This window comes from Crocodylus siamensis, chromosome 5 (genome assembly GCF_052110815.1).
Source record: "Crocodylus siamensis isolate JL-2025a chromosome 5, ASM5211081v1, whole genome shotgun sequence".
Lineage (NCBI taxonomy): Eukaryota > Metazoa > Chordata > Crocodylia > Crocodylidae > Crocodylus > Crocodylus siamensis.
In genome coordinates, this window is record NC_143399.1 from 88,652,097 (window position 1) to 88,670,186 (window position 18,090).

Sequence of the window (18,090 nt, forward strand, 5' to 3'; positions counted from 1 at the left end):
GTTTCTTTACTATTCCTTCCATCCAGGAAGAGCACACACCAACTACAGGTGCTTCCTCAGCCTGATGAAGGGTTTTTTAAACCCGAAAGCATGCTAAGAAAAAATTCTAACTATTTAAGTTCGTCTAATAAAAGATATCAGATTCATTGTTAGAATACAGGTATTTCATTGCCAACCAGGCAGCTAAAGGAAAACATAGGATAATGGGGTCATGATCTACAGTCACTACTTAAAAATGTTATTATAAAACCTTGAAAACACAGATGCAAAAGTATATCAGTAAGACTCTTACCACATACATTGAACTATATTTCAGCCTATAAGAATTGGAATAAAATGGCTTTTACACTGTTAATTGAAGATGAAATGAAAAGATTATGTCTTTCTAAAACTAGTCAGTGAGCACTGTTTTATGTGTCCCTCCAGGTGGTCTGGAGACCACAGTATTATGCCTTTGATAGGAAACAAATGCCTGAATTAATTCAATTTCGGTGTTGTCACATTTAATGCTAATATATGGGGCTTTAATATCACCTCAAGGAAAGCAAGGTCCAACTTTAATTTTCACAGTAGCCCCTGACTTAACCTGTCTGGCATTCTCAATGCCCACTTGTAATGAGCTGTAGTGTCATTCAGCCAATCAATACGAGTTTGTGTTAATAGGGTTTACATTTCCAACTGTAATAATACTCCTGTTGTCACTGGGCTGATGGATTTGTCTGTCCCCTTCAGGTCTTTCTGTTCACATTCATTCATAGCGTGTGTACACCAAAATGCATCTCCCATACAAAGGAAATTTGGCGGGATTTGTTTTGTTTTAAAAAGAGACGAAGAGGAAAAATTAAAAGAAAAATATACACATGGGTTTTTTTGTTGATGCATGTAGTAATGTCAGCTCTTAAAACAATTCGATTGATTAGATTTGATGTAAAAACTATTCAGGAGGAAATTGCATAACAAGACAGATAGCTCAAATCTGTGGGTTTTGGCACAGAGCTGTGGAAGCAAGGCCTGGTTGTAACACCCCCACAAGAAAAGAACTTGACATTTTGAAAAATTTTTATTGACCAGTGTGGACAGGGAACAGGAAGCCAAATCACTTTTGCAGGCAACCAGCATTCTAGTCCTTGCTGACCTTTAAATGCCACTTTGTGTCATCAGAAAGCCAAGGCAACGGTAATAATGGGGGTGGTGACGGAAGCTATTTTGAAAACAAATATAGCTGGCTTTCAGCTTCACAGCCCTACTCTTTCTAGTAGAGAATTATTATAGTAAGACTTTCTAATACTACACTTACTCTCACAGACAAACACACACACACACACACTTTACTATAAATATATCATAGTGTGATAATCTATATATCTTTGTTTTAGTGTGCGTAATATATGTGTGTGTCAGACAAATTAAAGCAAAGTATTAATATATTAGAAAAACATATATATGTAGATCGATCTATCTATCTATCTATCGAGAGAGATATCTGTATAGAGAGTCTGTCAGTTTCTAGGGTGTATTTTTGATGTGGTAATTACCGTGCTCCAGAAGACTGGCGTCTTGTGTGTCAGTGTCCCCACACTGAAAAATGGCAGCAGGGGCACTTTTTTAACTAAAGCTTCTTTGACAAGCAGTTAAGTCATGAAGTCAATGTTAGGTCCACTTAAATAGTAGATGCAGGATTACACTCAAATCAATTAAACTTGTACAAATAACATCTGAGTTCATCTTCACAGTACCTGTACAGTATCAGCCTTCACTAAGCTATCCAAAATTTGTGTCGTATGTGTTTTCTTAGTAGCATCTTGCTAGTATTTATTCAGAATAATCCATCTCTTCATGGCAGAAGCATTGGTGGATTATTTCCTGAAAACTAGGCAGTCCAGCTGTGGACTTATCCATTCCCTTTGGCTATGATTACTGATTCCTCTGCTACAGTTAGAGAGCCAAAATACCAAGAGAAACTTCTTCAGGACCAGGTGTTACTACAATACCAGTATTTTGTTTGAGGTTATTCCTGCTTTTAGCCTACTGTGTGTATTCTACCTTTTTTTGCAGTCTTTGCTTTTCAGCATTCCAGTTGTTGTAGAATTGAATGTGATATATCAAACCACAAGATTTTTTTTAAAGTTCATATTTGAAGCAAGTGAAAGGTACCAGAATGACATTACAGTACTATGGCACATAGTGCCCTGCCCACAGAACAGACGAAACAATAGATGTAACATATAACTGGAGTACATCCATGTATGGGTATAGAAAGGATGAAAAGGGTAGGAGAAAAAAGGAAAAGATTTTGCTATATATAGTGCAGTACAAACTATTCAGAAGATACGTCTGTTGAAAACCTCTGGGTAAAGGTCAAAGGACAGAGTAATATGAGGGATTTCATGATGGGCGTCTGCCAGCAAAGTTAGGAGGATGAGGTGGAAGAAGCTTTCTTCAGACAACTGACAGAAGTTTCCAAATTGTGGAACTTGAGTCTCATGGAAGACTTAATTAGGACATCTCCTGGGAGAGAAACAGAGCAGTGTACAAGCAGTCCAGCAAACCCCTGGAGAGGATAACTTTTTTTATACAGATGGTAGAGAGGCCAACTAGTTGGAGGGAAGCTCTTGTTTACTGCTCGCAAGCGGCAAGGGATTGATTTAGAACAGGGGTGGGCAGTTATTCTGGGTGGAGGGCCACTGAACAAGGTTTGAGCTTTTGAGGGTCACGTGGGTAGCCCCACCCCTTGACAGTTGCCCTGCCGCCTAATTGCCATCTTGGGATCGGAAGTCCCACCCCTACCCTCTGATCTTTGCCACCAGAGAGTCCCTCCCCTTGCCTCCTGAAAATACTCTTTTTGGGAAGGGAAGCTTGTATCTTAGAAGCAGACAAAACTAAATCGTACTCTAAAAGTTAAACACCTACTATAACATATTTTAATTTTATTACAAAAAGTATTTTTGCCATGATTTGTGTTTCCATTGTGTATATAGAGGCAATAGCATAATAACTCAGAAATAGATTCTTAATTTTGTATATTGTGTGGGTAATTTTGTATATTGTGTGTTCCGGGGGTTGGTAAGGGGGTGTGCCTGTGTGGCGGGGCATAGGGCATGTTGGAGGGTTGTGGGGGCAGGATGTGTGTGTCTGGCATTTGTGGGGTATAAGGGAGCATGGGGTGTGGGGACCCCCACACTCCCCCCCCCCCCGGCTCAGGAGCAGACAGGGGCACTCATGCCCAGCACAGGCACTGGTGCCTAGCAGTGCCTGACTCTGGCTAAAACTACACATCGTAGCAAGGGGTACAGCCTCTGCCAGGCAATCTCTATTGCTGGTGCTCCCCATGGTGCATGCGTAGCCTCCACCAGACTGTCTCTATCACCAACACTCCTTGCCACGTACACGCAGTCCCCACACTCATGTGCCATGGGAGGAAAGCCCCACATGGTAGAACTGGCTGCTTTCCTTACCCCTGGACCTTCAGGGGGTGGCACAGGGAGTCGGCTTCGATGTGCAGGGCTTTCCCCCCATGCTGTACGAGCGAGGGGGCTGCACATACATGGCGGGGAGCACCAGCAATAGACATGGCCTGGTAGAAGCTATGCCCCTTGCCGCAATGTGTAGCACTGGCCAGAGCCACAAACTGCTGGGCACCAGTGCCTGCACTGAGCACAAGCACCGTGAGTGCCCCTGCCTGCTGCTGCTGCTGCCTGCTGGAGATGCACTCCATGGGGGGAGTGTGTGGACAGAGGTCCCCACACCACCCACACCCTGACCTGCCAAGTTCCACACTGCCGCCACCTCCCTGGGCACAGGCTCCATGATGCCACTAGCCCCAAGCTCTGCACTCCTGCCCAGCTGCAGCTCTGCCTCCACCCCTGCCACTTCCCTACCTGCTGTTGAGAATGAGCTGGATGCCAGGGAAGCTGAGCAGGTCCCCAGCAGCTTGAACAGCAGCCCTGCCTCGAAGCTGTGTTGTGGCCAGGCCGGCCTGTTCTGCCCACAAGGGTGGGGGCAAGGTAGAATAGGGTATGTTGGGGGGGGGGGTGTATGCATGTTCATCTTGCTCCCACCCTTCTGTGCGGAAGGCGTGTGTGGGGTACAGTTTGCTGGGGAGCGCCACAGGCCAGATGAAAACACTTGGCAGGCCGGATGTGTCCTGTGGGCTATATTGTGCCCGCCCCTGATTTAGAATGTGAAGGTGGAAGATAACTATGAAATGATAGAATTCAAGGTCATAAGGGGAAAAAGGAAGGAAAGCAACAATATAAGAACACAGGACTTCAGAAAAACAGACTTAACAAACTCAGGGAACTGGTGGGCAGCATCCCCTGGTGACAAGTCTGAGTGGAAAAAAAGTCCAGGACAGCTAACTGTACTTTAACAGGACCCCTTTATGGGTACGGGACCAAGCTATCCTGATGTGACAGAAGAGCAGCCTGGTTAGACAGCAATGTCTTCAATGAGTTGAGACTAAAAAAGGAATGCTATAAAGAGTAGAAACTTGGTCATAGTACTAGAGATGAGTATAAGAGTATTGCATGAGCATACAGGGAGAAAATTAGGAAGGATAAGGCATGTTTCAAGATGTGGCTGTCAAAGGACATAAAGGGCAATAAAAAGAGATTCTACAACTATGATAAAAGTAAGAAGAAGACAGAAGAAACCACAAGTCCTTTACAGAATACAGAAGGCAATCTATTTACAGATAGTGCAGAGAAAGCTTGCTTTACTTCAGCCTTCACAAATAGGGGCAGTTGCCAGATTGCTAGTGTGGTTATCACAAAGCTAAGGAAACCGAAAGTCTAGAGGTGTAGAAGAACACGTTAAGAACAAGTTAAGAATTACCTAGATGCTTTCAAGTTGGCAAGGCTGGATGGGATGCACCTTGGGTACTGAAGGAATGGGCTGAGCCAATTTCAGAGCCATTAGCTATCCTCTTGGAGAACTCATGGAGGTAGGTGTGGTCCCAGATCACTAGAAAAGTCTAAATATAGTGCCCATCTTTAAGATAGGGAAGAAGGAGGTTCTGAGCATTTACAGACCAGTCAGTCTTATCTTGATACCTGGAAAAAGTATGGAGCAGGTTCTTAAGGAATCTATTCTGAAGTGCATAGAGGAGAACAAGGTGATCAGGAGCAGCCAGCATACATATGAATCAAAGGGAAAGTTCATCCCAATTTCCTTCTATGAAAAGGTAAGATTTTCTGTGGATAGAGAGAGAGCTTTAGACACTGTCTTCCATAACATTCTCATTAACAAGCTAAGAAAATTCAGACTAAATGAAAGACTGTAACATGAATATATAACTGGTAGGATCATTGTGTTCAGCAAGTAGTTATCAATGGCTCAGTGTCTAGCTGGGATAGGGTATTAATTGTGGTTCCCCAAATATCTGTCTTGGGTCCAAGTGATGGGATCAAATGTATGCTTAGCAAATTTCCAGACAACACCAAGTTGGGTGGAGTTCCAAACACACTGGAGGGTAGGGCCAGGATTCAGAATGACTTGGATGGACTGGAAAAATAGTCCACAATCAACCAGATGAAATTCAACAAGGAAAAATTGACTTTCTGCACACAATTATTCCATCCCACATGCAGAGCCCTGAACAGGAAACCGTCACCATACTCTGGGGTTACGTTCTCATATCCCCCGCGAATGGCGAAATCCACGAATAAGGCACTGTGTTCATGAACACCATCTGCGTTTGTGAACACAGTGCCCATGATGGCTGGGGAGGGGGACATGGCTGTACTGGCGATGGCAGGAGCCTGGTGATGGCAAGCGCAAAGCTCCCAAGGAGCTCCTTTAAGTGTATTTAAGATGCAGTTTTGGCATTTGCGAATATTTGAAGCCACAAATGCTGAACCTGCGAAGGGCTTCCTGTTCTTGGGATGGAAGAATTACGTGCACAAATACAGACTGGGGAATGATTAGCTAGCCTGTAGTAGATCAGAATAGGACCTGGGGGTTTCAGAAGACTATATGCTGAATATGAGCTAACAGTATGCTCTTGTTACAAAAAAAACAAGACGAGCATACTGAGATTTATAAACAGGAACATCACTTCCAAGTCAAGAGAAGTGATTCTTCCACTCTATTTGGTACTGGAGGGGCCTCACCTGGAGTACTAGTTTTGGGCCCGACACTTCAAGAAAGAGGTGGACAGTTTAAAGAAGTCCAGCACAGAGCAGTACAAATGATTAGGGGCCTGGAAGGCAAGACTTGTGAAGAAAGGATGAAAATACATACTGTGAAGAAGACAAGGCTGAACAAGGATTTGATAAGTCTTCAAGTAACCTGAAGGCAGCTACAGAGAGGACGGAAATCATCATTTCTCTTTTTTCTGTAGGGGACGAGACTAGGAGCAGTGACCTCAAGCCACTAGGAGGAGTGGCCTCAAGCTCAAGGAATTTTCTGACTATGAGGGTGGTCAAGTATTGGAACCACCTACCTAGAAAAACTGTGGAATTTCCGTTTCTGGAAATTTTGAAGAGCAGGTTAGACGCACTCTTGGCTGGAGTGGTTGAGTCAGGGATGCTTCTGCCTTGAACAGAGCAGGGGTCTGGATTAGATAATCTCTTGGTCTAGGAATAGACATTCAAAAAGCCTGAGCTGGAATTGATTCAATCTTTGCAGTTTAGTTTAACCTGCCTAGGTTGAACCAGTTTGCAATCATATAGACATTCCCTCTGGACTGAGAAAATGCTGGCACATGCCTGCAGTGGCTCAGGCTAGAACCAGGGGGTGCTAAAGCAGTTCTTCCTTCTCTTCTACAGTGCTGAGCTGGGTGGGGGCGGGGTGTGGATAGGCCCCAGCAGGATGCTTTGATTAGGGAGGTGTTTAAACCCCAACCCTGCCTGCACCATCCCAGGCATTTCTCTGCTTGCTGGTCAAGGGGCAGGAGTATTGCCAGACCCCCTAGCACTCCGAGGCAAAGGTAGGGTGTGCAATGCATGCATCTGTTGATGATACTGAGCCTTTCAGTCTCCTGCTCCCTGCTTCTTCATACTGTCTGCAAACCTGACAGGCGCGGGAGCCAACAGGAGGCTGATAACACAGCATTTATCAGCCCATCAACAAAAAAGCTTCTCTCATTAGTTCAAGCTCTTCTTAAACAGCTTTTTCCAAGGAAGGAATGGAGGGACCTTACCAGCTGACCTGCAGATTATGTCCAAAAAGCTCTAACCAGACACTGTTCTGTCTGCCTGTCCCGCTGAAGTTAGATGCGCACGTGCACACACGCAGACACACACTCCCTTCCCCCCCTCAGCATTTGCTAGTATACTACAAGCTTAGGGTCCATGGGGCTGGGGTCGCTGCTGTGGGAGGGGAGGATCCCTGCTTGAGTTGCAAGTGGGGGGCTAGGCAGGGGAAAGCAAGGTAGACCCTGCTGTGCCTGCACTCTCTGCCGGAGCTCTGGCTAGGGAGCAGAGGGGTGGGGCGAGCCCTGTTCTCTGGAGCAGAGACCACAGCCCAGAGCTGCAAAGCACCTGGGATTCCTGCAGGGCTCTGGTTTAACTTACACCAGAAAGAGGTCTGGAATAGACATTCCATAAACCAGTTTGACCCAAATCGGTTAAGTCTGATACTATAGTCAACCAAGTTTATCTTAAACCAGTTTCAGCCATTTTGAAACTGGTTTATGTGCACTGAACTTACGTTCTGTTATAGGTTTGAACCAGTTTCTGATCACTTAAACTAGTTTATGTGTACTGCCTGTCCCTAGCCTTGAGGTCTCTTCTAGTTTTACTATCCTATGACTTTGGCAGCAGCATTTTGCCCCAAGTTATTAATGAACTTCAGTTCTGACCTAGGGGACTCTCATGGTAGCTTATTTTCTCTTTGGTTGCTTAGCCTTGTTGCTTAGCTGGGTAACATGGATGTTTATAATGCGCAATAGACTTTGTTATGTGGGTATATGGCTAAGGGGAAATGTATTCAGTTCTTTTCTCTATTGACTTTTGTCAAGCCTTCAATCTCACAGCAGTGGGACTAACCTCTGTAATGTGTATCATTTTTTCTCACAGCTGAGGGTGCAGTGAAAGAGAAGCAATATGCTTGTGTGCAGTAGGCAGAGGCAACCAGAGCAGGGCACAGGGGCCAAGACAAATCGGCCCAGAAGAGGCCCCAACCCTGCTCCAATCCCAGGCCCAAAGAAGCTGTTGCCACCATCAGCGGTGGCAGCGATGGTGGTGGTGGGAGGGGTGTAGTGAGTAGCTGGACATGGAGCTGCCACTCTGCCTGGCTCCTCACTCCTGCTGTTCCATCCAGCTCCATCAGGCCCCCCAAAGCACAGGGCCCAGGGCAGTTGCCCTGATTCGTTCCCCCCACCCCCGGGACAGCCCTGGCTGTAGGGGTTTTACTCATTTACTTTTGAAAAGGATAAACGCATGCACAGCTTTGAGAGTTCGGGCTAAAAAAGACAAGGTTGAAGAATTGCCCTCTTTCAATTGGAACAGAAATGGAAAGGCTTACACAACTTAGTCCCTATCATTGTTTATTCAGTTGTCTCAGACCGGGCCCCAGGAAGGTTGTATTTCCTGGACACACCCAGGTGGTAAAAAGTTCAGTTGTACCTGAGGAGCACAGTTAACCATCAGTGGTCTTCATCCTGGTTTTTTAGGTGGTCTTTTAGATAGCTGTGTCCTGGCTTTAATGAATTGCCATCAATAACTCACATCATGTTTAAAAAAATGTTTTGTGAAATCCTCTTCAATTCCTGTCTTCTCCCTCTCCTCCAAAATGCAACGTCAAGATTTCATTAAGCTAAAAAAAATGGTTGACAAATTATGTAGAGGAAAAATCATTTCTAAGCAACACCAAGGAATACTTGATAAAATGAAATTATAATCATCGGAGAAATGCATAAGTAATTTAAAGAGATGTTATTTCCTGACCTCTCCTTTTTGTGTATTTGAATATATATTAAAACACAAGGATTTATACCCACCCACTCACAAGCTCTATACCACACACATGCACACAAAGATTTAATTAATTCCCTCATATAACACATTGTAATTAAAGCATTTCCTCTGACTTTACGGAGCTTTGAATCAGGCCCTAAGAGTTGTACAATTAGGCATATTCATCATATACACATAGAAACAGGCCCACTTCGGTTCTGATTTACTTCTGTGTAAATCCAGAGTGATTCCACTAAACTGAAGTCATGGGAGCTATTCCTGGACAGGTTCAGTCAGTTCTTGTCCATTCCTCTGTAAATGAGGAGTGACTATTAAATGAAAATTGCATAGGTGAGGAGAAAATCGGGCCTTTTGGATTTTCATTGAAGGTAATTGACAGTGAAATGTGTACTGAGATATAACCTGCAGCATATAATTTATCAGAATTATATATGTAATTCTGATGTAAGAATAAATTGTGCCCTCAGGAATTACAAATATGGCTTATTATTCATTATACTATATTATATTTGGCTGATTGTGATGATACATTTGAACAGGGTACACTTTTTAAATAGCAAGAAATGGCTTTCTAAAGAAGTAGGAATTGCCTACTTTGATCAAGTTCCCATCAACATTACTGAATATTTCTACCTGTTTATATTATCATGTAGGTTTTATCTCTTGCAACTCGCACATCATGCTAAAGAGGTTAATAACTCTTAGTTGATTTTTTGTTTGTTTGTTTTAATGTCCAAATAGTGTACAGTTTCCAGTGCAGTGAGCTTGGCGGAGGAACATGCAGTGTTATTTAGAGCATAGTCTTAATTAAAGGCTAATCAGATACATTTTTTTTTTCTTTTTTCTTTTTCATAGTCTATGAAAAGTGATCAAGTTGTCTGTCCATCTGCTTGCAGGGTTTTTCAACTGCACCAAATTCCCCTTCGGCGATGTCACGTTCCATTACACTGGGTCCATCACAATCTCTTGGCAACATATCAGGAATGACGGCAAACCCAGAAATCAAGAAACGCAGAGCTCCTCCTCCTCCCACAGCGACACCGCAGTTGCAGGACAAAGAGAGGAATGGCCAAGAAAAGATGGCAGCCCAGGTGAGAGCCATAAGGAAGAGCAGTGTTGCTGCATAGACTGACTAGAATGGACCCATAATCTGTCTAAAAACAAATTCCCAATGATTGGGTGATTTGGTCAGCCATTATGTCCAGCAGCCAGTTAAATGCCTTACATCAGTAGTTCTGTTATTCAGGAGTTCTCTCTTCTAGAGATTTGCGTATCGTCTCTCTGGTTGCTGGAATTGCTAGAGGCCTAAAGCCACTCCTAATTGCAGGAATCTTTTAAAATAGCTGTATTTCACATGGAAACCATAACACAGTTATTCAGAATAGATGACAATGAAAAGAAGTTCAAAGAACTTAAGTTACAGAAAAACAAGAAATATGCTTCAGAAATGCATTGAGCAAACCTGGGTAGTGTTGTTTGTTTGTTTCTTGTTGCTTATATAGTGTTACTGGTATGGATGGCATTGTATAGGTCTGAAAAAAGACATTGTACAGGTGTCAGGTTTTCATCCCAAAGGCTTCCTGTCTGAAAGTTAGATTAGTGTTTATCCTATATGCATATGCACAGGCCTGGAAGAGAGCTTGAGACTTTAATACCTACAATTTTATGAAGCAGTGGAAAACTGAGGAAAGAGATTGATTGTTTTGGTATTATATGGTAAGGTAGCAACAGGAGCATTGTTTATACAGAAACCCAAACAGTTCTAACTTATCTCCATGCAGATTATTCAGTTTGCTGTGAAAATGGAGTGAATCTCAGGGTGTACGTTTTTTTCTTTAGTTTATGGGAATGAATTGGCATTCTTTTATTATTATTATTTCTTTTTTCAGGGAAGAACGTCAATTCTTTATTAATGGACTTCCTTCCATAAAAAAGATAAGATGTTTGTTTAGAAAACTTTATTTATGTGCAACTGTTACTAACAGGAAGATCCTGAAAAAGGAGAACACATTTATTTCCAGTGAGGCTAGCACATTATATAAAATAAGAGGTTTTTTTCTGAGCCTTATGAGGATTTTTGTCTTTGAAACTGAATCTGCTTCCCTAAAAGCCATTTTAGAAAAGCAGGGCCTGTAAGTGTCACAGGCCCTGACCTCCCATTTTACTTACTCCAAAGCTTTAGGATATTCTGTGTGCAAAACAGTGTAGCTAAACCTTATGGTGATATTTATCAACTACCTGCTCAGTGACTGCATACTCGGTAAATGCCCTGTGCATCAAGATTGGAACATATTTTATTAATGCTTTCAAGTTTCTTTAGTTGTATTTCCAGATGGTCAGATAACTTATCCTGTACACAGCTAACTGTATCTCAGCTCCCATCTCTATGAGTTTTATCATGCTAATTAACTTCTCAAAAAGAAAGAGCCCTTTGATAACCTTCCAGATACTTGCCCCCAAAACTGGCATATGAGTAGTTTTCCCTTGATCACATTTAAAAAAAAAACTCCCCTAGAAAATATTCATTTGCATTCAAAGCACTATGAAGTAACATTCCAGACCATGCCAAGTCTACACCAAATAATTTAAAAGGGGAAAAGAGAGGGGAAGTCCAAGAAGGGAAACCAGGTGTTTCTTCCCCCACAGATCATTCTGTCTAAGCATCTGCCATTTACTGCAAATTATTATGATGCAGAACTCCCAAAGCTATGTACCGTAATCCTGGAGCCAACACTAACATCTTCAGAGCAGAGTCCAGAAGGAGGTATTACGTATCTCCCTGCCTAGTTCTGACACACAGTAAATGTGCCATTCGGATAAGTTTGCCAGCACCTTAGGGAGACGATCTGCCATAACTCAACAAATGACAAAGCTGTGTTTTTTGCCTACTCATGAGAGCTCTTAGTGACTCCTGAATAATGGTGAGAATTTTGGAAGTTTTCAACCAGCTTACCCATTTATGAATACTTCCATTTTATTGGCTAAATAGCCATATGGTCTTCTCAGCACTGAGCTGAACACAAAAGAGAGAATGTCCTTGTCCCAGAGCAGAAAGAAGTAGAAAGCCAAACTCCAAAACAAAGAATAACTTTTTATTAGTTAGTCTCATTGTTTTTAATAGTTGTAGAGCTTAAACTTGCCACCTGTGAGTAGTGACAGTTTATGGGAGATACTGTATAAGCAGACCTGCCCCAAAGTATATACATAGATGAAACAGGGGCGGGGGAAAAGTGTATTCTCCCATTTTACAGGTGGGAAACTGAGGCACAGAGAGGTGAAGGGCCAGATCCCATTTCACTATAAACAGTTAAATGGCAAGGACATGCCTATGTAACACTTTTGGATCTTCTTTTGCCCCTTCAGTGGTGAAATAAGGTCCATCTATGTTAGTATCTGCTGGAAGTTACAGAGGGAAAGTCTCCCACTTTCTAGTGTGGTAGTTAGGGCCTTGCCCCCAGAGCAGGAAACAGGGGTTTAAGGCCTCCTGCACTGAGAGGGGGTTTGAACCTGCCTCTGCCTCCCAGCAAAGTGTTTGAACCACCAGGCACTGCCAAGAATACTTCTCTAGCTCTCCTCTTAATGCTGTTTGGGATTTACCTGGTGCTATATACATATACATGCATTTATCTGGTGATTCTGTTCTTCCCTTCCTCCCTCCTGACACCCACCCAATTGGAACATGGCCCATGCTGAATCCCACATTGTGCATAAGAGACAAACACTAGAACTACATGGCTGGCACTTAGTCATGGGAAGAGGAAATAGGATCTGGCCCAAAGCGTGTTGCTTCAGGTCACACAGGAAGTGCAGCAGAATTGGAAAATGAACCCAGATTTCCTGAATCCTTCTTCAGCATTTTTAACTACAATACTTTTGCTGGGGGGTTACAGTCTGTCTTGGGTCATTTCTTGTTAGCAGTGAAGAAGTGAATCTTCTTCTGGGATTTGAATACAGGGGCCTGCAAGCAAAGCACAGGAAGCATTCAAGGCATGGGAAAGGAAATGGGAAAGAGAGAAGACAAGAAACAAGGCCTTGAGGGTTTTCTATAAGGACCCTTTGTACAAAATGCATGAGATTTATTCAAAATAAAATCATCAGACTTTTAGGAAACTTTTTTTCGTTTTTAGGAGCAAAAAAGAGCCCTTTACCTACCTAATGATCTGAACATCAATGCTGAAAGGAGGTTGTTAACAAGAGCTACATACTGCATTTGTTGCTTTGGATGTTAAGCTCTTTTTCATAGCAAAATATTTAGTTTGTTATTAGCCACTTACAGCTTTCTTAAGCATAGGATAAAAAGGGAGAAAGATAAGGCAGCACATCCAAAATTGACATTTCCATGTAGCACCTTTCATAGCACCTTTAATCTTAGGTTAGGACATTAGTTGGTTTAAATGGGTACAATAAAATTATTTCAGTGGAGCTGTATTGTAGACATCAGCTGAGAATTTTGTCATCAAGGTTCCATTTTTTTTTAAATCCTCATATTTAATTACCTTTTTTTCCAAAAAAATAACATGTATTTTTCGTTCTCTAAGCCATTTTTCCATGCTTACCTGCATTCACAGAAACCTTTAAGATTACTACTGTCCAGATGAAGTATTGTAGATGAATTGATAGGGGTTTCCCTTACTTCTGCTTTTCCCTGGTTGGCTCTCATTAGGCCTCAGACCTGTACCACTGAAGTCAAGCATTGCCTTTGAATTGTGTGGGAACAGGATTAGACATTTCATAGCAAACCTTTCATGCACTCACCACTTAGGTGTGTTTTTAACTACACAACACATACAGTTTATTTGACCCAAGGGGGCTGCATATATGAGTAAAGTTGGACATGTATATTTGCAGGATGAAGGTCAAATATATTCAGATACTTCTTCAGGGTATTGGAGGAAAGTTTTAATTCTCCTTAATTGTTTTACTTTGTTTTTATGCCTAAAGAAAAGGTTAGTCCTGAGACTGTCACTGCTATGTAAACAAATGTAAATCAAATCTTTATACAGACCTCCTTCTGAGCAAGCAAGTTGGTTAATCTTAAAAAATTGCCAAGTTTGTTCTAGATTTACAGGTAAGTTTACCTCGGTATTTGCTGTATTTCTTTTAATAGGGCACAAGGCATACAGAGAAACACAGGTATTTAGTTATCTCAAACAATTAGCAAGTTCCTAATCCTGACCTCTGGTGGGTTCTTTTTTTAAAGCATCTGTAGGCTGCTGTTGCAAGCAAATCACTTTTTAAAATATGTGATGTATCCAACCCATTTAGCATGAGGAGGTGTTTTAGTGTGATACTGTGTTGTTCTGCTGCAGTTAGAATAGCAAGGTGAAACACCTGTTGTTTGGAAGCTTGCTCATGCTTTACCCATAGAAGGGCAATTTTCATTATACAAGAGGAGTTACCTGTTACAAATAGATATAAATAAAGCAATCACCCTCATAGTCTTTTTGAGAATTGCTGCTCTATGGAGTATTTCACAAGGGGATTTCCTCCTGCAAGAATAGCAACTTGTGGGCCATTACTGATCAACACAAGTGGCGGCAAACTTGAGGATACTATAATGTGTGTTGGAGGTAACCTGTTACAGGATACAGGACATAAAAAAGAGCCTGTTTCCTCTCTTATCTTTGGATGTTGTTCTAAGTGAAAACTGGCTAGTTCCAAGAGATCAGCCTCTCTTTGTTATTTGTATGGGGCCTCTGTAGAGCAGTCTTAGGACAATGGTGCTCAACCTTTTGGTTTTGCGAGCTGGGTGATTGGCACGGGGCTGATCTATAAGCTAGATCCATAGGGTTGGCATGCGGACTGGGCCCTGTGCACCCATATCCCACCTCACGCCACCCAGATTGGGCTCTGCATGCCTGGATCCTGCCTTGCACTGCCCAAATCAGGCCCTGCAAGCCCAGATTCCACTGCACACTGCCTTGATCAGATCCCATGTGTCCAGGTTCTGCCTCATGCCACGTGGCTCAAGCTCTGTGTACCCAGATCCCACTTCACATGGCCTTGATCAGGTCCTGCGTGCCCAGATCAGGCACTGTGCTGCCTGGTTAAGTCCCTGCACTGTCATGACCCTGTATGTATTATTGAATGCGCAGGGCCACACTATCCAGCCTGCAAGGGTCTTAACAGTTCAGAAATTTGGCAGCAGGGATACAGCTATTAATGCTACTAGTCTTCCTCCACAGCCAAATTTTCAGACCTGTGGGGAGCCCTGTGGGCCAAATAACATGGCTCCATGGACCAGATCTGCCTCACAGGCCAGGGGGTGAGTACCCCTGTCTTAGGACACGTATTACATGAGCACTGGTATAATAGCTTCAGTAATGCAGTGTTTACAGCAATGCCCCTGTGTGCGGCATTTACTGAGAATGGGACCTGGCTTATATCTGTCTTACAGAAACTGACTGCCACTCTCACCTTGAGTTCTCATAGTCTAGCACAAGCCCGAGCCAGCTGACCACAGGGCTATAGACAAGTCTTCTCTCTTGGTTTGGAGCAATACAGCCACCATTCGTCACAAAAGTATGGTTTAGATGGTGACGGTCCTGCCTGAAGCAGATAATGTTGTAAGGTCTCTTCCAGCCATATTTTCCTATGATCCTGTGATCATTGTGGACCTTCAGAATGACTTCTCTGTGAACAGGCCTGAACCCCAAAGCAGTCTTCAAGCCAACTTGTAGTGCAGGACAGACACAGTATCACTCATGAGGTATTCAGCCATATCTACCAAAGCTCCTGGGCTCTATTCTACACTGGTTATAGCAGCCACCCCAGCCTTGTCTCAGCCACTGTGGAGGCTTCACTTTTTGTTTTCAAGATCTCCAGCAAAAGCATTTCTTGCTGAGCAACATCTGAGAAACTATTTCAAGAAGGCGATCGCATAGTCACAGAATATGACCTTTTTCCTCACAGTACTCCTGAACTTCCTGAATCCGTTGCTACATCTGTATGAGGACAGAAAAGACAAGAGGCAAAACAGCAACTGAAAGAGAGGGGCTGTTTTGGGCCTTGGCATGGGTGCTACTTACTCAACACCAATGCTCTAACCTTTGCCCAATTAACTTTTGCATTGTTCGCTAGAGTAAAAAAAATAGAGTAAGATGCCAAGTACTGTATCCAACATATCGTGTTCATAAAAGCTTCATTTATGCTGTTACCACAGTCCCTTTCACCATGGAATAATCCCCAGCATTTCTTTAGGGTAAAGCAGATAGGTTTTTTTTGCTTGTTTGTTTTTTTTACACTTACACAAATGTTCACAGTGGTATTAGTTCAGTGTTTGTTCTGCTGAGCAACAAGACAGGTTTCCGATGGGTTTTCCCCCTAAATTGTCTTCCTTGTGTTCTGTATTTCGGCATAATTTTCCTTTGGATCAAGGTCATGAGCAGTTCAGCGTTCAGAATGTACTGCATTTATTCCATGTTACCAAGGAGCTCTTCACTCAACAAAACAGACGGGTGGGCTCAGATTAATTATCTTCCTTTTGTGGGTTACACCTAAGTCAGAAACACCATCACAAGTCATTGAGAGGTAGGCTATGTTTTTATCTTTCTTCAGAGAGGAAGGGAGGTTTCTTTTGATTCAGAGGTCTTGTGGGTCATGTCTTCCCAACCTTTCTCTTACGACGCACTTCCTTTCTTCCTTAGTTTTTTGTGAATGTTTTTTTCTGTGGAGCATCCAGAAGTCCCCTTGAAGAATAACAGATATTTTTTCATGCTTTGAGGCAGGATGCAGTGAATCAGTTTCAGCTGTAAGGAAAAGCTATTTTTCAGAATGTTTCTTGCTTTCTACAAAGTACTGTCTCTTCTAGATGACTTTCCAGTTCTTACAAGTTCCCTTAAGGACAGGAAAACAAGGTTTATTCCCAAAGAGGAAAGAGCACTTGCCTTCTTTTTTTTAAAGGTGGCTTGCAAAAAAAATGTAAAAATTAGTCTTGTGTCCTTCCTTTGCTTCTCTCTGAAATGTAAAGAAGGCCTGAAAGGTAAATGTTATTTATAAAAGTTCCTTATGCCTGTATTTGTTATCTGAGATACTGCAGGATTATCAGCTGTCATCTTTTACTTTCCTCCTTATACTGGAAGACTTGTTAGAATTCTGAGGAAAATATGCATTGTTATCTCACAATAGCATTTTATCTAAAAAAAAAAAAAAAAGAAAAAAAAATACTATTTAAAGGGGCAGAGAAGTCTTTTAACCAACAAAATATTTCTCCAAAATTCTAATTACTGAAGTCATTGTTAACATAAAAAATCTACATTAAAAACATGCTACTGGATCCTTGATAACAAGTAGCTGAAGATGGCTAAGCTCCCATAACAAGAGATAGTGCTGCCTTATATTTAATTCAAAACCAAATCTTTAAGATGAGTGCTACCACTCATCTGTATATTCCACCCCTACTAACTGTAACACCTTGAACAACTTCGGTAGGCTCCCACAGTTGTCAGTCAGTGTGTCCATGCTTAAGACAGGTTTAGATAATACAGGTCTTTTTTCGGAAGTTGTGGGCCTCAAAGGCCCTGAGTTGAACACTGAAGATAACACTGTTTCAGACCCCGCAGAGGCAGAAATGGATAGAGGCTGCTGAGATGCCTTGTTACAGGGCTCCCTACTCTATGCTCAGTTAAACTTATTCCCCAGGGTCCCCTTTACAGAGGGTTAGAAGCTCCTCACATTCCACCCAGATGGCTTCTAGGTACAGTCTGGGTGAGGTCAAAAACTGGCTCTAGCTATGTTGCCTCAATAGACAAACCATTAGGGGTTGAGGTGGGTGGGGTCAGACTGCACAGAATTATGACATGGTTTCCCCTTGAATGATCAAGCTACTGTGCTTCTGATCAGAAAAAATGGCTGCCTGAAGTTAGTGACCTTTAGGTGGTGGAACAACTCAGTTTCACTTTACCTTTTCTTGCACATTAAGGTCATCCTTGTAATTTGATAACAGAAGTCAAACCTGTCTGACAGCATAGATAAGGAACTTTAGTTCCTTCAGTTGTGCTGTGCATTCTGCAAATCATGCCTTGGCTCCATCTCCTCGGGCTGAGAGGTCAGGGGTTTCAGGAGGAGAAAGATACTGGAGACATTGTTCAATGTCCTGTGCCCCAGGAGTGGGGAGTTGGGGCAGGGGAAAGAGGAGGTTATGCTGGCAGTAGCGGTAGAGAAATATAGAAAA

General features: G+C 42.6%; 1 protein-coding gene across 7 annotated transcripts in view; it reads left to right on the top strand.

Annotated features, from left to right (window-relative positions):
- The window catches only part of COBL (cordon-bleu WH2 repeat protein), a 255,404-nt gene that overhangs the window by 130,158 nt on the left and 107,156 nt on the right, over positions 1-18,090 (top strand). For all 7 annotated transcript variants that reach the window (XM_090049648.1, XM_090049650.1, XM_090049646.1 and 4 more), the window contains one exon: positions 9,815-10,009. In XM_090049648.1, the coding sequence (XP_089905774.1) occupies positions 9,815-10,009 (195 nt within the window). The remainder of the gene's footprint in view (positions 1-9,814; positions 10,010-18,090) is intronic.